The 21,877-nt window shown below is 56.7% G+C and overlaps 2 protein-coding genes across 3 annotated transcripts; both read right to left on the bottom strand.

Annotated features, from left to right (window-relative positions):
- Positions 1-1,010: 1,010 nt before the first annotated feature.
- Positions 1,011-14,900, bottom strand: BSG (basigin (Ok blood group)). 2 transcript variants are annotated; one of them, XM_021540123.2, is made up of 9 exons: positions 14,776-14,872; positions 10,630-10,977; positions 9,015-9,171; positions 7,761-7,849; positions 7,191-7,315; positions 6,343-6,616; positions 3,147-3,171; positions 2,763-2,830; positions 1,011-1,795 (listed from the first exon to the last, which is right to left on the bottom strand). In XM_021540123.2, the coding sequence occupies exons 1-8, from the start codon at positions 14,855-14,857 to the stop codon at positions 2,773-2,775; spliced, it is 1,158 nt and encodes a 385-aa protein (XP_021395798.1). In that variant the 5' UTR covers positions 14,858-14,872; the 3' UTR covers positions 1,011-1,795; positions 2,763-2,772. The 2 variants fall into 2 exon arrangements, with proteins under 2 accessions (XP_021395798.1, XP_021395797.1); XM_021540122.2 differs by lacking the exon at positions 10,630-10,977 and having other exon boundaries at positions 14,776-14,900.
- Positions 14,901-16,942: 2,042 nt separating this feature from the next.
- Positions 16,943-21,361, bottom strand: CDC34 (cell division cycle 34, ubiquitin conjugating enzyme). Its single transcript, XM_021540125.3, has 5 exons — positions 21,131-21,361; positions 18,983-19,069; positions 18,396-18,493; positions 17,935-18,069; positions 16,943-17,820 (listed from the first exon to the last, which is right to left on the bottom strand). The coding sequence occupies exons 1-5, from the start codon at positions 21,305-21,307 to the stop codon at positions 17,610-17,612; spliced, it is 708 nt and encodes a 235-aa protein (XP_021395800.1). The 5' UTR covers positions 21,308-21,361; the 3' UTR covers positions 16,943-17,609.
- Positions 21,362-21,877: the final 516 nt, after the last annotated feature.

The following is a 21,877-nucleotide window of genomic DNA, read 5'->3' as shown; positions in this document are numbered from 1 at the left end:
GCCAGCTCCATCCCCAGCTCCATCCCCTGCCCAGCTCCCGGGGCTGCTGTCCCCCTGTCCCTGCCCAGCCAAACAAAAGGCACAAGCGGTGCTGTGTGCTGCAGCCCAGAGCGGGCTCAGACAGGACCCAAAATTCTCATAAAGGAAATGAAACCATGCATTGACATCTCACCAGGATGGCACGAGGCTGGGGCTGTGAAAGCCTTGCATAACCCATTGACAGGCACAGAGCCACGCTGCCCTCGCTCTGGTGGCACAGCAAGGCACAGGCACTGGCAGGAGGGACCCTGCCACCACAGCACCAGGCTGCCAGCGCTGCCACCACCTCTGGGCACAGGGTGGCCACCACAGCTGTGCTCTCCCTTTGTCACATCCCAGGTAGGGGCGAGCATCTGGCTACAGAGCAAGGCCGTGGTTCAGGCATGTGCCCAGAACGAAGCACCTTAGGCCAGCTGCGAGCACAGGGCAGCTTCTCTTCAGCCCATCATGAGCTCTGCTGCCTCACTCCAGGGGCAGGAATGCTGCAGAAGCCCCCTGAGCTCAGGGCTACCAGCAGAGAAGAGACTCCCCACCAGACCCAGTCCTGGCCCCAGGACTCTGTGCACAAAGGTCTCACACCTTTGTTCTCACCAACCATAAAGGGCAGGAAAAAAACCCGAACAAATCTAGAAAATCTGCTTAGAAAAGTGTGAGACACACAACTAGCAGGGCCTGGGAGGGCTCCTCGAGACTGGGGCTGGTCCTTAGCCCCACAGCCACACGACTGAGGAACTGTGGAGCAGGGCAAGGGGAGACTGTCCCATACGTGTGCCCCAGGCTCCTCCAGGCTCTGCAGAGCTGGGAACACTCCTCCCTCCTCTCCCTCCCTCCACAAAGGCTTTTACACCCATCGAGCTGCATCTCCTCAGCAATTAGAGGGCAGCCAGAGCTGGCACCAAACCCAGACACAGCATCGTGCTCTGCAGCCAGAGGGTCAGGCGGCCCAAAGGGAAGAGACCAGAGTCCAGAGGTGGAAAAAAGAGAGAGGAATCATCTTTATTTGTGAAGTGTTAACAGATGGAACAGCTCTAACCAGCAATAAAAGGTGTTAGACTCCCCTGAGCACCTGTCTGCCACGCACACGCCGCGATGGCTCAAGCACAAGCACAAAGCTGGTAAACCTTAAAACCACCCCCAGCCCCGGCTCACCCTGCCCCTCCCCACTGCAGAGACACAAACAGCCCATGGAATAAGTTACAGCAATCATTTATCCAGCATCCAGCTCCTGGCTGAGGAGTAACCAAGAGCAGCTCGGCAGGAGTCGACTGGGAGTCTGCCCAACAGGGACGTGCCAGGAACGAGCCCTGGCCAGGGAAAAGTGCAGCCTTGCTCCTGGTGACGCACTGGGACAGACACAGAACCTTCCTGAACCCTCTGCTCAGACCAGGTCATCCCCCAACAGCCACCAAAGCAGCTCCTCCCTCACCCCCACAAGCAGGTGGGACACAGCTGCATTCCCACCCCCCTCCCCACCCTGTACCAACATGAAATAACCTAGGACAGAGACAGTCAGAGACCTAGACTACCAGGAACAAAGGATTTACATTTACAGGTAGAAAAAAACCCTCCCACGACTCTTAAAAAAAAAAAAAAAAAAAAAAAAAAGTACTGTATTTTATATTCTACAACTTAAGTTTCCTTAGAAAGTGAAGTAACTGAATCGCAAGGGCGCACTAGAGTATTCCATGGTGCTATTTTACCAAAAAAATTAAAAGAAAATAAAATTGTCCAGACGAGTTCTTCATCTACACATCACCTGGCAGGAGAGAAAGAAGAAAAGCCAGTTAGATAAACTCTGCTGCAACAGTACTGTTGGAACTCAAAATGTTCAAAATGTCTCTCAGACACTTTTAGAGGTTCCAGGCCTTGGTCAGAAGCATTTGAGACCCTGGCAGGCAGCTGCAAACAGCTGTGATTTTGGGTTTGAGCCATGGAATGAGTTACCAACTTTGAAGGTGGAACAAGCAGTCACAAAGGGTTAGATGGGATAGTAAAAGTAGTTACAAAACAGAGGGGAAAATTTTTTAGTATTGTACAGGGGGGTTTTAACACCTGTACAGGGGGGTTTTTACTTTGGGGGTCAGAAGTTTTAAGATGGAGGAAAGTGGGCTGATCCTGTTCTTCCTCCTTCTTCTTCCTCGCCTCCATGTTCTTGGTGATGGCTTGGTTTAGAGTAGAAAAGCACCTTGTAACATAGGTGGTAGGTATTGGGAAAAAACTATAAATATGTAATAAGTAATGTACCATGTAAAATATAGAAAAACACCATTTAATATAGGTAATAGGCATTGGGAAAAACTGTAAACATGTAACATGTAATGTACCATATAAAAGATAGAAAATCACCATTTAATATAGGTAATGGGCATTGGGGGAAAACTGTAACCATGTAACACATAATGTACCATATAAAAGAGAGCAGCTGGGCGGGGAGAGAAGAAGCAGTCGGGGTCAGAGAGGATGTCAGGGTGTGTGTGTGCCTCTGCCTGAGCTCTGAGCAAACCACAGCAGCCTGAGAAGAAAATCTTTTAGATAACTTGCAATAAACTGCCTTGAGACCGAACAACAAGAGGCTGCAGAGTTTTTCTTTGGGAGCACAGGTTGGAGGAGAGACTTTTCCAGCACCGAGACCCCAGAGCAAGGCTGGGGTTCTCACACAGCACGGCTGCACTGGGCTGGCAGAGCTGGGCCTCAGCAGCTGCAGCTCCTGCCCCAGCACTCACCTGGCCCTGCTCAGTTGGCGTTCCTCTGGCGGACGTTCTTGTCCTTGTGGTTTGTGGCATTGCTCTTCCTGGGAAGGAAGAAGGGGTGTGAGGAAAGGGAGAGCAGAAATTCCCCCAGCAGCACCCCTCACCCACTCCTGTGAGGTGCAAGCAGAGGGTGGAAATCAGATCCCAGAGCAGGGTCAGACACCAGTGCCACCTCAGGTTTGTGTGATTTACAGATGGGGACACCAAATGGGGGGACATTTCCCCCTCACTGAGTATTATCCCACACCAGACAAGTTTTTGTTTTTGCATAAAGCTTTTTTCTTTGGAGCAGATTCCCTGGCTGGATGAGATCTACCAGTACAAATCTGGCTAAATAGGAACAGGCAAGATACTCACAGTGGTGCAGAGCCTCCATCATCATCTTCACATTCAGGACAGCACAGAAAAAGGAAACAAAATATAAATAGTCAGGGAATAGGACATACAAAGTGACCTCTGCCTCCCCTTAAAGCAGTGAAAACTGCATTCCAGGCAGCCATTCCTCCACCCCTTAAAACTGGGCAGGGTAGAGCTCCTCTGGTGAGATCTGCTGCCCTGATCCATCTCCTGTGCTCACCCCCACGGCACCAGGACTGGGATGGCTCCCAGATCCCAGCACACTCCCAGCAGGTGAAGGGGAAGCCAAACAGGATGTTTCAGGAATGAGGCTTTAAGCAGCAGCAGCAGCAGGAAGCCCTTCTCCCTCCCCACACGTTGTGATACCAAAACAAACACTGCACACCACGTTCTGAGCAGCACAGCTAAGGAAAAACACCTCTGCCAACACATGCCGAGCCCTGCAGCCTTTCACCAGCCCCCTGAGATCTTCCACTTTCCAACAGGAGGCTCCCAGTTGTGTCCTTTGCTCCCCATCACCTCTTCTCCAGCCCTGGCTCCCCCCGAGTGCCGTGCTCCAGGCACTGGGGCTGCCCTGGGCACCAGGACATGCTCATGGCTGGTGAGAGGAGGCAGGCACACGGCTGGAACTACCTTTACTTACCACGTGAGGTGGCACCAGCAGCAGAGAAAGGAAGAGTGGATAGGTAACACCAGCAAGGATATCACCCCAAGACTGTCCCCACCCCATCCTGTGGGAACCCAGGGCTTCCCTCTGGCTGCCCTGGCAGGTCTGGGACCCTGGCAGGGGTCAGGAACCCCCCTGGACAGAGCCCCCAGAGACACTGGCTGTGATCTCTGCCCATGGAAAAGAGTTTTCAATCTTACAGCATGAATTACAAGCTCTGAGTGTGATATAAGTAATAATTAAGTGTGGCACGGGTGCAAAAGTAAAATTTTAGGATTCTAGATGAGGGGTCCAAAGGGGACAAGATGGAGGAAATTGGGTGTGCCTTGTCCTTTTTCTCCTTCTTCATGCCCTCCATGTCTCACTGTGGTGTTGGCATTTTTCTGTTGGTTCAGGCTGGGGACACACTGTCCAACGTAGGTGACAGATATTGGCACGTTCTTGTAAATGCAGCCCAGGGAGTTTCTGGTATATAATGTTTGTCATATCCCACTGAGGGCAGAGCCCCACACGCTGCCCTGCAGGACAGAGCTGGGCAGGGCAGCAGAACATGTGAGAGATAAACAGAATAAACAACTTGGAAACCAGCACAGACCAATTATGGCTTCTGCTTTGGCAATGGGGCTGAAAGACAGAGACTTTCTACAATCTTGGGATCATCAATAGATCCCGACACCATCCCAGGTGACAGAAGGGTCCAGTTCACAGAAGTACTGGGGGGAACTGGTTCAGACAGACCTCACTGCCACCCTTCAGGAGGGACAATGCTACAGAGACTCTGGGGCAGAAAGAACCACTTCACACCAGGGAAGTGTAAAGCCACGTGTGTTTACCAAAGGGGTTTGATGCTGTATCCTCATCCACGAGCACCTGGGAACTTGAGTTCCCATCAGGACATTTCAGCACATTCAGCTGTCTATCAAAGCACCTGCTACAGCTCTGACAGGTCAGCACCCCACAGACCTGGACTGACGCCACCAAACCACATCACACAGTGTTTTTGCTGGGAGATGCAGCTACAACATCTTTAAGACAGCGTTAAAACACCTGCTTGTGAAGTTGCCTCCAGTGGAATTCCAAGCCCTGCAGTCAGGGGAGGGATGTGACCTTCAGCCCCTCTGCTGCACCTCTCCAGAGCAGCCTCGCAGGGGGCCAGGCAGGAAGGATGCAGAGCATTCCCACTGCATTGTTAACAGCATCAGATAAAGGAGCTGACACAATGCAGATCCTCACCGATAAGGAAAGGGAGGAGCTGGTGCTTCCAGAACAGATTAAAAGATAGCACTGGGTCTTTGAGATGCAGGATGTGTGGATCTGATGACCCAAAACATCCTGAACTGAACACAAGGCTGGTCTCTCAGAGCCACTGACAGTCCCTCCCAGTTCTGCAGCAGCTCTAGCACTTCTTTACAAACCACCTCGTCCAGAGGGGGAGCTGCCAAAGCAGACCCAGCCCTGCAGACACTCGAGGGAAGCAGAGGAACTGGTGAGACAAAGGGTCAGGCTGACCTGCACAGAATTCTCTCCTGCTCCAGATCTGCCAGAAACAGTGCAATTACAGGCAGGCCCATGGCTGAGGTGGCATGGGACAGACTGGCTCCTCAAGTGCCCTCAAACCACCCCTCCTCTGAGAGAGGGAGCTCAGAACCCCCTACAAGCCCATCTGTGGCAAGCACATTTCTCTCCCTCTCAGGACTTTTCATAGAGGTGCACAGAGAGAAATGAAAAGAGAAAACAATTTCTATTTCTGCTCCTTGTTTTTCCTATGTGGAATGTGTTTGGAGAATTGTTTACCTGGAGTGAGTGCTTGATTGGATTCTAGTAAGAATTGTTTGAGCCTGATGGCCAATCCAACCCACCTGGGGCTGCACTCTCAGAGAGGGTCACGAGTTGTGTTAGAGTCAGAGAAAGTAGTATGGAGTTTTAGTATCCTCCTTTTATATAGTATATTGATGTATTTTAGCATAATTGTAATAAAGAAATCATTCAGCCTTCTGAATTGAGTCAGACATCAGCATTTCTTCCCATTGGGTTCACCTGCATTTACAATAGAGTGCTGTGTCATGACCAGGAGATGTGGCAGGCCCATTCTTTCCTCTCTCAGGATTTTTTCATAGAAGAACTTAGAAGAAAGAAAGAGAAAACAATTTCTGTTTCTACTCCTTGTTTTTCCCATGTAGAATGTGATTAGAGAATTGTTTACCTGGGGTGATTGCTTGATTGGATTCTAGTAGGACTTGTTTGAGCCTGGTGGCCAATCCAACCCACCTGGGGCTGCACTCTCAGAGAGGGTCATGAGTTGTGTGAGAGTCAGAGTCAGAGAAAGTAGTGTGTAGTTTTAGTAACCTCCTTTGTGTAGTATATTAATGTATTTTAGCATAGTTATAATAAAAAAATCATTCAGCCTTCTGAATTGAGTTGGACATCAGCATTTCTTCCCGTTGGGTTCTCCTGCGTTTACAATACCCATCCTGCCTGCACCCTGCACACCATCTTCCTGCACAGATTCAAACCCAGCTGGCCTCTTACCATCAGGAACCTCGTCTGGCTTCCTCCTCTTCTCGTAGATGAAGATGATGGTGACGAGGACCAGGACTTCTGCCACGATGCCCAGGAAGGGCCAGAGCGCTGCCAGGCGGCTGCGGACGCGCAGGCTGACGGTGGCATCGCCGCTGCCCAAGGAGTTGGTGGCGTTGCAGAAATAATCCCCCGTGTCCTGCTCGATATCCAGCTTCAGGATGCGCAGCTCCGTCTTGTTGCCGCTGGATTTGATGATGTAACGCCCAGAGGCGTTGTCCAGGCGCTGCAGGGAAGGAGGAAGGAGAGGGATCTCAGGGTGATGGGTTTCTCTTTGAGCTTTTACAGCTTTTTTTTTAATTACTTGAGATATCTCAGCTAAGCCCAAATGGCTTAAAAATTAGCAGGATGGCTTTTGAGGTAGAGGTGGAAACAGAAAAAGGTTTAATTAAAGGGAAAGTAAAAGAGAAAACTGAGCCAGAGGCAAGAGGTTTTCGCTCCTGCTAAAACACCCCCAAAAGTGATTATTCCTTTTGTTCTCTTCCTTTTCTAGTGAATTACCCAGGTGAGACCTCTCGGCCTCTGCCCAATCAGACAGCCCCAGGTCTGAGGTGAAGTCCAACAAGGTTCTCTGAGGTGTCTTTGTACCAAATTGGGAGAGAATTTCCTGGGCTTTTTGCCTTTTTAAGCAGACAAAGAATAATTTAGTCACTCCATCAACAGGGGGCACATTGCTACCTCAGGGAAGTGCTGACTGACCACCACAGAAATCCCAATGCTGGGGAGATCTGAGCTTTGGAACAATTCTGCTGGCACAAGGACTGGGCAGCAGGGGAGAAGGAGCAAACCACAGCACTTACCTGACCACTTTTGTGCCAGGACCAAGTGGTGACAGCAGGGAAAGAGGGATTCTTGCAGGTCAGCACACCCGTGTCCCCCTCGTTCCCATGCTCAGACTTCTTGTATGCTGTCACCTGGGGGGGAACTAGGCAAGAGGAAAAAAAAAACAAAACAAAACAAATTTGGACATCTCACTATAGAAATCACAGATTTGTGCCTCCTGCAGCCCACCTCACCAGAATCAGCTACCCCAAAAACCTCAGTCGGGTTGTTCCGCTCACTAGTTTGGCATTTTCAAAGAGAGAAGTGCATCAAGCTGCTTCAGGAAAGGCTCAAACAGATTTGTCCAGCAGGTATTATCCCTCTCTCCCTTACTCCTGTGGGAACATGCCCACACAAGGCTGGTTTAATGCCAGACTTCAGGGCTGACCCTGCACACGCTGATAACGGCGCTGCCTCTGAGAGAGCAGCCAGATAAGGGCTGGGAGCAGCTTTTCAACCAGCTGAAAAGACACCCCAGCAAAGTGTTGAGAGGATCACAGCTTCCCCACGCCCCTCCTCAGGCCCCAGGAGCAAAGAGATTAAATTACCAGAAATATTCACTTCTCCTTTCATCTGTGGGTTTGCTTCGAAGACGCACTCGTAGATGCCAGAGTGGTCCTCCCTCTTCCCCTCGATCCTACCAAAAAACAGGATTCAGGTAAGCATCCAGCACAACTTATCCAGAGATTCTGACCTCCAGACTCAAGGAATCGCAGACCCACAAGCACCAGCAGCCTTTTCCACAACAAATTTCCCCATTCCAGCAGGATATTTATGCTGCACTGTGTGCCTACAGCAACCCAAGCCTCCACTCTCTCCTCACACACTGAGGGTGGCACAAGAGGGTTTCATGTGCACTTGACTCTGTCAAGTCAGTGATCGCTGTTCCAGCTCAGTGAAACACAGGGCAAAGCAGTGGCAAAGCTCACCCAGGCCAGGCTGCTCTGGATTGATCCCTCACAGAGGAAAAACTCTCCCACTCTCCTTCCTGTAAAGCTGCTGCAATGAGATTTAGTGGATTATGCAGCCCTGCAACAAACATCCCATTCTGCTGCTCAGTAATACCCACTCGAGGGAAGGGGCCCACACTTTGTCCCATGGCTGCACTGGGACAAGGGGCTGTTTGTTAGTTCTGCCCTGCACGGCGCTTCCCACTTCCAAAAACCACTCAGCTGAGGAATTGAGGTCACGCGAGGGAGGCTGGGTTATAAATACTTTAATCCTTGTTCAGCTCCCTGTTGCTATGGGGAGACAGGCACGTCGGCACTGCCATACAAAGGGACATGATGCCTGCACAGCTGCTGGGTCACTGCCAGCCAGGCCTGACTGCAATCAGAAAGGAAAGCTCACTCACTGCCACAGTAAGGCTGGTATTCCTGCACCCAGCACGGACCACAGCTCTGCAGCTCCTTCTGGGACTCTGGGAAGGGACACCAAGCCCCAAGGAGAGAGAACCAACATGCACTGGAGCCTCTTGCTCCACGCACCAGGAGCAGGCAGCTCCTGGGGGAACAGCTCTGGAACACTGAATAACCAGAGTCCAGCTGAACACCTGCTTAAAATCAGGAAATCTCTCTCTAAGAGGATATTTGTGGCACAAAACCGCCCCTTTCTCCTCCTTTTTCGATGCCCTCCTCCCCATAAAGGAAAGTGTTGGGCCTTACCAAACAAAACTCTGTTCAACTCCACCCCATCAGCAGAGCTGCAAGAACTCAGCCCTGGTTCCAGCGGTCAGCAAGCACCAGCTGCTTTCTGGGAAAAACCCTGCCCCTCTCAGGTTCTGACCTTGCCCTAACACTCACGTGTAGCTGGTAGAAGCATCCGGGCTGCTGTCCTCATCCAGGATCTTCTCTTTGTGAATCCACTTGTGGCCCGTGATGGTGGGGTGTGATCCAGATATGTTACAGCTCAGGAACACCTTGCCAGCATCCTCAAAGTAACCAGCAGCAATTTCTGGACCTGCATTCATAAAGAATCGGATTGAAGTCAACCCGGGGTATGGCAGAGCTGACGTGGTGCCCAAGAACCTGCAACGCAAACCCCGCAGCTCCTTGTCTCTATCCCCAGCTTCCACTTACCTTCACACAGCTCCCTAGCAGAGCTGGCCAGCACCAGAGTCCCCAGTGCCAGGCCACCAGGTCTGAGTGGAGCTGGGATGGCCACACTGGCCCTGCAGCTGCTCCCCCCACGAGCAGGATCCCCTGCATCGCTCGAATCCCCGCTGTCCCCAGCACGGGTGCAGCCCCAGTGCTCAATAAGCAATGGAAAAGGTCACTCTGAAGGGCAGAGCACGGCTCTGCACTGCTGGGAGCAGCCACAGAGCTCGTGTGTCAACACCTGCCAGCACCTGAGCAACTTCACACACCTCCAGGTAGCTCAGAGGGCAGGCAGGACCCTTCGTGGTGAGGGGCAGCAGACAAGAACACGTGGGTTTAGTTAAAACAACTCCAGGGAGAACAGAGCCGTGACTCTGAGAGGTCCTGGGCCTCCATGTGCCAGGCAGCAGTAAATTATGCAACCTAAGATGACTCAGGCATTTCTACTTGTAGGAGGCTGTCCAGAGAAGGCAGTGCCAGCAGCAGCACCACTGCACAGCCCCAGTGCCACTACGGTCCCTACCCTTCCACCCCACCTCCATCCCAGCTCCTGCCAGGACCGACAGGCATTCTGCATTTCCTCCTATCCAAATTCCACTGGAAGAAGGGTTCTGCTGGGAGTTCTGTTGAACAGGCATCTCTCCTAACTCCACCATTCATGGAGAGACCTCAGCAGGACTTTAATCCCCCTCCCAGGTTCCGATCCCTGGCAGCAGCCCGGGCGCTCCGGCGTTCGCCCACCCGCTCTGCGAGAGGGAACCCGGCCACGTCCACGGGACAAGCAACAACACCAACACTCGGGTGTCACACAGACACGGCCATTTCAAAAATGGTTGCACCTCAGACCTCAAAGCAAGATTTGTTTTCCCAACGGTCTGGCTTCACCAGCACAGAAGCGAGCTCAAAGCAAGGCTGCTGGAAGGAGCGGGAGCTGTACGAGCCGCAGGGAAGGGCTGCTGGTCAGTGGTGGTTAGGGCAAAGTCGACCACAGAATCGAGGCTCAATTCTGCAGCACCAGGGCTCGGAGGCACTCGGGAATAAGCAGCAGATTCCAGGTTCTTTGGCTCCGGAAAAGGCACGGGATTGCCGGAGGGCGAATTGATTGGGAAGCCACAACCCTTTTTGAGCAGGGCCATTCCGGGTCAAGTCACAGGTGGTGGGGAGATTGACAGAGGGTGGGAGTCTCTCAGTTCTACAGCTGGGGTGGGAAGGTGAGGGGAGCTTTCGGGAGCCACAGGACACGGGTGCAGGGGTGAGCATGGCAGGAGACTCGAGACACCGGTGTCCGAGCAAGTGCCAAGGCCTCGGTGCGGCCACTCACGTTCGATGACAAAAACGTTCGCCTGGGAACGGATCCACTTGACTTTGGGGCTCTTCGACAAGTGGTTGCGGTCGGGGTCGTTGCTGGCCCGGCACTCATACATGCCCGAGTCGTCGCCCGTGAGGTTGGCGATGGAGATGGTGCTGGTGGAGTGCAGGTTGTAGGTGGCGTTGATTTTGACACGGTCCTGCCGTGCGCCATCCCAGAGCTGAGCATAGGTCTCATTGGGGTCGTTGCCCTCAAACCACCACTGGATCTCGGGGATGGGATTGCCAATCGCCTCGCAGTACAACTCCACGCTGTCCTGCATCAGTCTCTTTTGAGACAGCGGTGACTTTATAAAACCAGCTATGAGTTGGAGAGGTATTAGTGCAAAGTGTTAGTGCAAAGCAAGAATTCACCTTCCACAAGCAAAAATAACCCTCGGTGACTGAGAAGAGGCTGCAGGCTGTCTCCACATCAGCGTGCTCTTCCCTCCCTCCCCTCCACGCCCTGAACTCTGCATGGCTCAGACAGGGCTGCTCGCTTGCATTTTGCATCTCCTGCGGCTCCGCTGCAAAACCAGCGCTCGGCGTGTGCCACTATCCAAACTGGATGCCCCTCCTGCTCCAAGGCACAGCCCAAGGCCCCTGAGCACGATGAAAACACTACATCTGTGTTTTATCCAGCCCCCACATTCCCCAGCCTGCGCTCTGGCCAGGTGCTGCACAGGTGCCATCACCGTGGAAGGCTGGGGACAGCGAGGCAGCGGGACCCCGAGCGAGTCCCCTCACAGCCAGTTTGATTTGGACAACTGCAAGGGGAAAATGGCTTCACTGAGCCCCTGTCCCCAGGAAGAACGTGTCTGTTCCCCCTCGCTGCACAGCCCCGGGCTGCCTGACTGTAATTCAGAGCTGGCCGGGGCCCAGGCCCCCCCTCGCTGCACCGTGGCACAGCCACACGTAGCAGCCCCTGGCCTGCCCACAGCCTTGCTCCATCCCTCAGCCCCACAAGCTGCCCAGCAGGAACCCCTGAGCACAACCCCAAGGCAAGAACTTTTTTTTTCTGGAGGAGGAAAGTCTTGCAGACCGCAAGATGTCACGAGCCAGGTGAGGAAACTTGTAGATTTGTTGTCATACAAACAGCGAAATCTGAGTTTTCACCTCGGGCAAGACCAGCCTGCAGAGCTGAACTGGCAGCCAACAGACCAGAGGCACAGGCAGCAGCTGCAGGCTGGAATTTGGGTATTTTTCACTCTGCCCTTGCAGCCAGAGGCCGGAGGGCTCAGTCTGGAATCAGCCAGTCCAAAGGTTGGTCCCTACAGCGGAGCTGCCAAACGCCCTCGGGCTCCAGGGCAGTGGCCACAGCCTCAGGAGCCCTTCCCAGGGCAGGCAGGAAGGGAGGCTCAGCAGCTCCACTTTGGAAAAACCATCAGGCACAAGTGGAGGTCACTACGTGACTCAGCCCCAGCCAGGTTGCAGAAGGAGCTGAGCTTGAGACACATCCTTCCTGTACTAACAGGCAGCTCGCACCCCAAGAACCTTCCAGGAATTAATTTGCTCAGTTAAAAGCACTTTGTGATTATCAACAGCTTTCCATGGATGCGCTGTGATGTACAGGCACAGAGAAAGTGGGCTTTGGAGAAGTTTTCTGGGGGGGGGTTTGAAAGCCTGAAGATGTTTTAACAAAAAATCCTAAGGCTGCTTTTTGTGAGAATAGGAACAAATCACTGCCACAAACCCAAGTTTGCTCAAACTCAAGAAAGACACAAGTTAGCCTGTAAGCTAAGCTTGGCTCCTAAAGAAATTAATTCCACATTTTTCAAAGGAAAAACTAGTTTTTCCTCCTAAAGACTTTTTTGGAAGTCTTCTTGAAGAATAAGCATGGCTGAAAGAGAAAGGACCCCCCATGGAGGGGGGTGACAAAGCACTCTTAGGAGAAGGCAGACACTAATTTTAACCGAGCAGGAGGTTCAGGGGTACCCAGAGACATTATGGGATGGGGCTATCAGCTGGGTTCCACTCCTAGAACCACTGACCTGCATGCCAGAAGGGTTTTTTTGCCACAGCACAGGCCTGTGATCAAACACTCCCAACCCTGCCAAGCCCAGAGCACTTGTAGGAGCCCGTCTGCTCCAAGTGCAGCCCGAATTAAAGCGGGAGCTGGTAAAGATCAAGGGTTTTACAGCCACAAGGTGATTACTGTGCTGACAAAATAAGCTGTGCAAGGTTATTTGCTGCGAGTTAGAGGGTACCTGGTGCAGTTCAAACAGGTTTAAAAGGCTCCAGCAAGCAGCAGCAACAGCGAGTACCACTTGCATTCCCATGGGATTAATGTCCTCCCTGTCCCCACCAAAAAGCTGAGAGCAGGAAATCCCAACCTTGGGTTCTCTAGGCTGGGGAAAGTGCCTGTGGAGCCCAAGGCACAGGAGCACGGCCAGCAGCAACCCACTGGCATCGATCAGGGCTGCTGCCATTTTCCAGAGGGTGACAGGCTGCAAGTGGAGCTCAGCTCCCGAAGCCCAGGCGCTCCTCACAGAGCTGAGCCCGGATGCTTCCCCGGGCACAGCGTGGTATCTGAGCCAGCAGGACAGGCAGAGAGAGCAGATAACATTCTCCAGTCACCTTCAAACTATAAACAACCTCTCCCCCCCGCAGAGGGAGGAGTCCTCGGGGTGTCAACAGCAGTGGGACGTGCTGAGCCCCACTGGGTCCATGTTCCTGCCTGGCCTGACCTTTGTTTCTCGGTTTGGGAAGGGGTAATTGAGGAGCTAACACTTTTTGCCATTTAAAATAGCTATAAAAGCTGCCCTTAAGCTTTGCACAGCCAGGTCAAAGTCAGGGTCCCTCCCCGTGAGGGCACAGAGTCCAGGCACACATTGACCCACGCTCCATGGGGCGAGCTGCTGCCCAGCCTGCTCCATAAAGCCAAACCCCAACACTGCTGAGAGGCCAAACCCCAACTTTCCATCCCCCCCTCTGCTCCCTCCGGGCACCAGCAGGGCTCCACACCAAGCCCAGGCATGGCCAGGCAGGACGTGGGCATTACACAACTGCTGGGCCAGCTCTTCCTCCCAGGCCTTTTCAAACCCAGGATGAGAATTGCTTTTTCCACATCCCAGCGGTGCCAGTCTCTAGGCAGGAGGGAGCTGGCAGGAAAGCCTCAGAGCCACAGAGGGAGCGGGATGGCGAACTTGGCCAGCTCCAGGTGATATATGTGAGGTTTAGAAGGCGGCTCTGCCCTGCAGAATTAAAATGCAGTTCTGTAGGAAAAAAAAAACTACTGGAGCACACGCTTCGGTTTGCCAGGATCCTCCCACTCTTTAAGGTTCGGCTGTACTATGCTGAATTAAGCGCAAATAGGCTACAAATTGTTTTTAAGTACTCAAAACAACAGCCAGGAGCAGCTGCTCGCCACTGGCGACCAAACCTCGAGCACCGGGGCTGGTCCAGAGGCGGCGGAGAGAACTCGGCCGGGTTTGCCGTGAGCTCCCTCCTCCCAAAGCGGAACCGTGGAGCCCCAGCGCGGGCAGAGCCGCTCATCCCGGCGGGAAGAGCCTTCCGCGCCCACCGGGGGCTGCGGAGCCGCCGCCCCGCACCGGACCCGCTCCGCCCCGGGATTATCCGGAACATCTTTAGCGTTTAAAGCCCGGCGACCCGTTGCTGCTCCTGAGCCGCGGAAACCGGAGAAGCGGCTGCGGGGAATAAACTCCTCGGTTTTCCTAAGGAGAAAACAACCCAGCCCGGCGGAAAGCACCGGCGGACCCCGACGCCGCTCCGGTTAAAGAGACCAGCGGGCACGCGGTGCGGCGGGGCATCCTCCGCCCGAGCTGCGGGAGTGCCCGGCGGCTGTGCCGAGCTCAGCCCGGCCCGGCCATTCCCCGATAACCCCGGGGCGCCTCCGTTCCCCCGGCCCCGCCCGCCGCGGACGTGCCCCGCCGCAGGCGCCCGCGCCGCCGCTCCTCCCCCCACGCCCGCCGCTCCCGGACCCGGTCGGGAGCCCACCCGCGGGGCTGGGATCCCGCCAAGACCCCTCGGAGCCTCCGCTGGACACCCCTCCGTCCAACCCCCACCGGAGCTCCCCCGTGGGCCCTCGCCAACCTCCCGCCAACCCGGGCCGCCCGAAAGGAGCCCCCCCAGGCCGGAGCCACCCCGGCCCGGTCCGTACTTGTCCCCGCGGCGCCGGCGGCCATCGAGCACACGACGAGCAGCGCCAGGGCCGCGCGCGTTCCCGCCGCGCCCGCCGCCATCTCCGCACGCGCCCCGCCGCGCCGCGCGCGCGCTATAACCGCGACCGGGGCACCGGGGGGAGGCGGGGCCAGCCCGGGCACCGCCCCCTCGCCCCTCCGCTCAGCCAATCGCGTGGCGCTGCGCCCCTCTGACCCCGCCCACTCGGCCCGGCGCGGCCAATCAGAGAGAAGATCACACCGAGCGCCTTCTCCTCTCTGCCGGCCCCGCGGGCAGAGCCGGTTCGGGCCGGTCCCGCCCGGACACGCCCACCGGCCGCGGCAGCCAATGGGGACGCGCGTTGTGGGCGGGGCCGAGGGTCCCGGGGGCGGCCCCGGTGGCAGCCGCGGCCCCGGGCGGGTCCGGGACCACGGAGGTATGGGGGAGGCGAGCGGGTCCGCACGTGTCCGTCCCTGCCGAGCCGGGGCACGCACGCACCGGGGGGAGCCCCGGCACGCACACACCCCCAGGCCATGCGGCTCCTCGGGGCGCGGCGCGGGCAGAGTCACGGGGGGAGCCAGCGGGTCCGGCGCTTCCCGGAGGCTCCCGGGGCCACACGGGGCGAGGCAGGGCCGCCTCAGCGGGATGTGCGGGAAGGAAACCGGGCAGCGCTTCCGCAGCGCAGGGAGTCCGGCACAGACAATGGCTCCAGCGGAGCCCGCGGGGCCGCTGCCGGGGCGGAGCAGCCGCGCCGCGCAGCCGGAGCTGCCCCGGTCGCACGGACCCTCCGGCCCTCGGTACAGCCCCGCTGCGCTGCCCCGAGCTGCAGGGAGCGCGCCCGGCCCCGGGAGCTGCCCGATAACCCCGAGGGGCTGGGCAGGCAGTAACCAGCAAGGCAGCCGCGGCTGAGAGGCGGCTGCAGGACCGCAGCTTTGCCTCCAGCTCGGCTCCATCCCAGGAGCGAAGTCTTGACTCACGGCCGGGGGTACTGGGCAGGGGGGCAAGAAAAGCCAAAACAATGGGGCCACAGGCGCCAGTCCCCACCACGCTCTCCACGGGGTTCTGCTAGCTCCTCCCAAAATATTTCTTCCCATATCCCGCTCACTCTCATCCACTGGCCGGGCTCCCCCTGCACTGGGGGATTTGCAAATACGGCTCGTATGGTGCAGAAATTCGGCAGAGTGTGGTGCCCATAGCACCCGCAGGCTGAGGAGCTGGTGTCGATCTGGCCTCCAGCATCCAGCACTGCACAGGGAACTGGCCACAAAGAGCCAGCAAAGGCAGAGGGCACATGGGCACAGCCACGCAGGTTTGGGGTGCACAGAGCAGCCCCCCAGGAAAGGAAGGAGAAGCTGGCTGTGGACAAGCAGCCAGGGCTGCTGCTCCATGCCGGCCGGGCCGGGTGACCTTGGAAGCCATTTGCCAGGCCTGAATAAAGCGACAATAATCCTATTCACCTTTTAGCCTCATTTCCTAAGGCAATAAAGCACATGCCCTCGCCGCGTGCAGTCCCAGGTGTCACTCAAGCCCTGATCCCATTTGCACGACTCCAGCCGAGGGAAGTTTTGCTCATTACCCCTCTGAGGAGCTTTGTGCAGCAGGGGCAGGAGCCCCAGGCAGGCGCTGTGCCAGGGCCTTGGCCCTGCCCTGGCTCCGAGGCTGCTCGCCCCATCCCAGCCGGGCGAGGCGCCGGCAGCGCCCCGGGCTGGGAGCTCACCACAGTCTGGGGAGCTCCCTGCAGTCTCCTGAGCTGGCATGTCCCAGCCAGTTCAGTCTGTGGGCTCAGGGCACACCCCACGAGGTCAGAGCAGCTGCAAGGGCACCCATCAGCTACCACCGAGCACAGCCAGGCACTGCCCAGGCAGGAGAAGGCAAACACCTTCCCCGTGCAGCACTGGAGAGTTTGGCCCAGGCAGACGCTGAGTGTTGGCCACAGCTCCAGGGCAAAGGGACTGAATGTTGCCTGGGAAGGGCAGAGATGCTCTCCAGACCAGAGGCAACCTTGCCCAGACCCTCCTGCCCATGCTGCAGAGGGTTACTGTGAGATCCACAGCTGCCCTGCAGCCCCAGGAGAGCAGCCAGCCCATCCACCCACTGCTCCATGCCAGTCCATGTCTGACACAAATCCCTTATGGCCAGGGCAGAACCTCACTTGTGCATCACAACCCTTCCCTGGAAGAACTTTATTAAATAGTGTCCAAAAAAAAACCAGAAGCAGAAATACTCAGCATGACCCCATCCCTCCCAGCTAGTTAAAAACCACAAACACACTATCCCCACATGCCCAGTGCTGGTGGCTGCTGGGCAAGTCCTCCCTGGTGCCCCTCTCCCTGTGAACACAGCTCCAGCATCATGGGCAGGGAAGGCAAAAGGGTCACGTGGGGACAACCCAGATGGCTGCAGGGTGAACCCTAAAAGGTCTTGAAAGCCAAGACAGCACTCACATGCTGCCCCCCACTAAAGCAACCACTCACTACCCCCACAAGCACCCCAAACTGCTCCTACCCTATGAGGCTGAAGAGAAGCTGAACACAAATGAGGGGCAGCCAACACCAGGCTGGTTGTCACTCCTCAGCCAGGCAGAGCCACCAGCACCTCAGTTTCTGTGGCTTTGTGAATGCCCCCTCTCCACCCGTCCCCCAGGAAGTTTATAAAATAGGGGGTTTATCTTTTCCTACAAAGACAGCAATGGGATTTCCTTTGCAACAGCAGAATAGTCTCCCTGCGAGGTAGAGAGTTAATTTCAGGGCTGACAGATCCTAAATTCAAACCAGTTTGTTCTAGTTGAGGTAAAATCCAGTAGTTTATAGGAAGTTTTGCAATGCCAGAGGGCCATCAAGATTCCTCATTGCCGGAGTCATCCTCATCACCGTAACAGCTCTCTGCTTCCTCCTCCATCTCATCATCCTCATAATAGTCATCATAAAAGAGGTCTGAGCCCTCATCTGGGGCTGGAGTCTTGGTCTTCACACAGTACTCAGCCAGCGTGGTGGGGACCTTCACTCCATCCCGCTCAGCGTCCACCTTGGTGCCCAGCACTTGCTTTCTGGAGGGCGAGAAGTGAAGGATGAGAACAGAGCTCTGCACCCCAGCCCCCCAGAGCCCGTGTCCCACAGGATCCCAGCACAGCCCGTGCTGCCGGGCCAGGCTCAGCACGCACCTGATGATGTCTGTGTACTCCCGGTCCTTCCCTTTGCTCTCCTTCCACTTGCGGTACATCACGGAGGCGTCCACGTTGGCCGGGGAAAACGTGTTGGGCTCATTCAGCAGCGAGATCACACTCAGCAGAATGGTTCTGGTGTGGAGAAACATGAGCAGGTCAGAGCTGAGACAGGTCAGCAGCACCCCAGCAGTGCCAGCAGCCCTGCTCTGTCCGTGGGAAAGCCTTGTGCTGTCCACAGCAAGAGAGGTCATAGCAAAGGGGAGCAGGCCGGGCAGGGGACATGGGCTGGCTACACTCATCCACACACAAGCTCTGGCTGTTCTTCAGCCCATCCAACAGCCTGAGAGCCTTCAGCAGCCCCCTGGCACCTCCTGCAGGCTTTGGGAGCAGGAGGCTGTCCCCATCCTCCCACCCCTGCCCTTGGATGAGCCTCGTGCCCGTGGTCCCCCCGGCCTCACCGCACGTTCTGGGTGGGGTTCCAGCGCTCCGACGGCAGCTCCCCGCTCTGAGGGTCATCCACGGGCGGGTGCAGGATGGAGATGCAGACATCACCTGTCTGCAAGCACAAGAGAAACAGGATCCTCAGGAGCTGCTGCCACAGGATCTCCTCGCTCACTCTTCCCTTTGGCTGAAGCCAGGTGAGGTGACCCAAGCTGTCCCCTCAGTCCCATAGGAGGGACACAAAAGTGGACAAGCACCCCATGACTGCCAGCACTGTTCAGGTCAGGCTGCCCAATGCCCAGCACGCTGTGCCCCCGCCGTGGGCCCCAGGCACATTGCTTGCCCTGCAGCCACTCTTGGCACAGGCACAATGTCCCCAAGCGTGGGAGCCATCAGGCCTGCAAGCCTGGCTGACCTGGAGTCTGCACTGGGACAGCAAAGGGCTGCGTGAGCTCATTAGTGGAGTTCCCTGTGCCAGGCACTCATCGCCAAAGGCACAGAGTGTCCAGTGCCAAAGGCTGGCATTTGCATCCAGTGCCATCACAACAGAGGCACACGTGTCCACTGACTGTCCAAGAGCCTCCCCGCTGTCCCAGGGACCTACCTCGTAGATATTGGGGTGCCACATTTTGGTGAGGAACCTGAAGGCAGGAGGAGAGTAGGGGTAGTCGATGGGAAAGCGGAGACGAGCCTGCAGGAGAACAATAAGGAGAACATCAGCTTGTGAGAAGGAAGGGACGGAAACCACAGAGCTTCTGACAGCTCTGGGAACAAGGAACCTCTGCCAAGCCCAGCTGGGCACCTGCTGGGACAGAGCCTCTGTGCCAGCCAGCTCCGTGGGCAGGACACCAGCCCTGGGGGCACCTCTCACCACACAGAGTGGGGTGAGCAAAGGGTCTGCGGCCAGCAGCAGCTCCTTGCCCCCCATTCTGCCCATACCCCCCTGTCCAGCAGGGCCCACTGGTGCTAACCCAGTGCTCTCCAATGCAGAGGAACCAGCAGGAGCTGCTGTGAGCACCCAGCACAAGCCCCACAGCAGCACACGGAGCCAGGCAGAGAGTCCGGGTCACCCCCAGAGCTGCTGTCAGGGACAGACCATGGCTGTGCCACTGGAGGAAAAGCTGTTTACCCTTCAGAGCTCACAGGAAGGAAGCATCAGGTGTTTGGTGCTCTGATGAAAAACCAAATCTAAAAATAGCCTGTCACTGCTGAGAAGAGACCCAGTCCAAACTGGCCGCAGCGCACAGCTTGGGGGCTAAAAATAAAATCACATGAAGCTCAGGCTGCAGCCCAGGGCTCCAGCAGAGACACTCAGCCACCACCAGCTCCTCCCACAGCTGCCAAACCCACAGGGCTGAGATTGGGCAAAGAGGGGTTCCCTGTCCAACTCTGAGTGAAGCCTGAGGGGGCACAGGGACCTACAGCAACATCCCACAGTCCTCAGAGACCGCCCCAACCCACCAGCACCAGGAATCCAAGGGGACGGGGGCAGCTTCTCCCTGTGTGGCTGCACAACTTCCCAGTGTTTCAGCTGTTTCCAAGCCCTGGGAGCAAACTTCCAGATCAAGACTCAACACGACAACTCCTGAATGCTTCTTGCTCCCCCAGTTCACGTAGAAGAAAATCCAGACACTGGATTCGTGGCACAGGGTGGGGAGAGGAAAAGTGCAGCGGGGGCTGTGCTGTGTGTGTGTGGAGTGCAGGGCAGTGACACCCAGCCCCGTGCTGGGCTCTGGCCAAACAGCTGAACATGGCAGAATAATCCCCTTTGTTGTGTCAGAGGGGATCAGAACAAAACCGGCCAAGGCAAAGCGATGCCAAAGGGGGCTTGGACAGCAACAACCCCACCCTGCAGTTGTTGGTCCCCACAGGCTGGAGAGGACTCAGCCCCTCTGCTCTCCTCTTATGCACAGCCTCACCAGCACCCTCAGTGCTGAGTTTGGAAGCTCTCGAGCACACAACAGGAACAACAGTGGCTGAAAGGGTGAGAGTTCAGAGGGTCTCACACCAAAATGCTATGGGAAAATAAAAACCCTCTACTTCAGTGAAGAGATGAAACCTGGCTCTGAAGCATCAGCTCTGCCAGCCCGGGAAAACAAACACAGCTAACCCTGGGTGACTCACCCTGTGCATCCCCACCCTGACAGCAACAGGATGAAAACATTCAGCGGAGCAGGAAGGATGAGAAAGAGGAAGAAAACAGCTACCCCAAGTTGCACAACACCTGGGAAGAAGAGCACACACACATCCTGCCGAGGTGGGGGGGATTGTGCAGTTAGGCTGCCAAACACCTTCTTCCACCTCAAACCCCAAAGCAAGCCACGACATTCACTCCCCAACCCAGCTCCCTGCTCCCACCCTGGGCTGTCTCTGCCTTCGCTCGGGGGACTTTTGTCTCTTCCCTCGGATCCTCTCCAGGAAAGGGAACCTCAGCGACCTGGAGCTGCTGTCCTGCACCCTCAGACCAGGGGGGCAGGGGGGTGGTCGAGGCCCCTCCAAGGGGGTCAAATGCTTTTCACAACGAAGGGGACCCTCGGTGGTTTGGCAGCAGCCACCGGCGCACCACTCCAAAGCACCAGGGGTGTACCCAGCTCTCCCTGACCCTCAACTCGCCCCCAAGCCCGGGAGCAGCTCTGTCACGACCCCCACACTCATGGAGTCTCACCCCTTCCGAAATTCCTTCCCAAAACACATCCCGACACCGCCTGCTCTGCCTTCCCCGCACCCCCGAGCCCTCCCCGCCGCCGCTCACCTTGAAGTACCCGCCCTCGTAGTGGGTGTCCGGGGGGCCGAAGATGGCCACGTCCCAGGTGTACAGGTCCCCTTCGTCCACCAGCCCGACGCGGAAGCCTTCCACGGGCTCCTCCTGCAGCCCCTTCAGCTCCAGCAGCAGCGCCTTCTGCGAGCTGGGCACGGCGGGCCGCGCCATGCCGGGGCTCGGGGGGCGGCGGCGGCACCGGCGGCGCTGGAGTCCCGGGAGGGGCGTGGCTCCCCCGGTACCGCCCCCGGGGTGTCGCCGAGCGCTCAGAGCGCGGGGCGGGGCCGGGGATGGGCGCCGGTGCTCCCGGTCGCACCGATCGGCGAGCGGCCCCCCAGCGCGCAGAATGCCCGGTCAGCCCGCGGTGCCACGGCTGTGTGACAACTCACAGCGCTGCCGGGGCAGCACCGGGAAAAGGAGCGAATGAACACCGCCTCCGGTATCCCCGGCTCGCGCCTCCCTTTGTGTCACATCCCGTCAGCTGTGGCTGCGTCAGGAGCCGCCAGCCGCAGCCTCACCCAGAGCAGCACCGCGTCCTGCCCGCGGGGAGCAGAACATCCGCCCCGCACAGCGTCCCCAGCCCGCGGGGATCCTCCCACCGGCTCTTCCACTCGGGTGTTCCACAGTCCTGCACCCGCTGCCAACACTAACCCCTGGGCACGGAGTGTGCCTCAGGGATCTGGGCACTTCTGCAGCTCGTTCTGGCACTTCATGCTGCCAGGAGAGAAGAAACTGGCCACT

This window comes from Lonchura striata, chromosome 28, assembly GCF_046129695.1.
Source record: "Lonchura striata isolate bLonStr1 chromosome 28, bLonStr1.mat, whole genome shotgun sequence".
Classification (NCBI taxonomy): Eukaryota; Metazoa; Chordata; class Aves; order Passeriformes; family Estrildidae; genus Lonchura; species Lonchura striata.
Note: the sequence above shows the minus strand (reverse complement) of the source record. Positions and strands in the feature narration are given on the sequence as shown.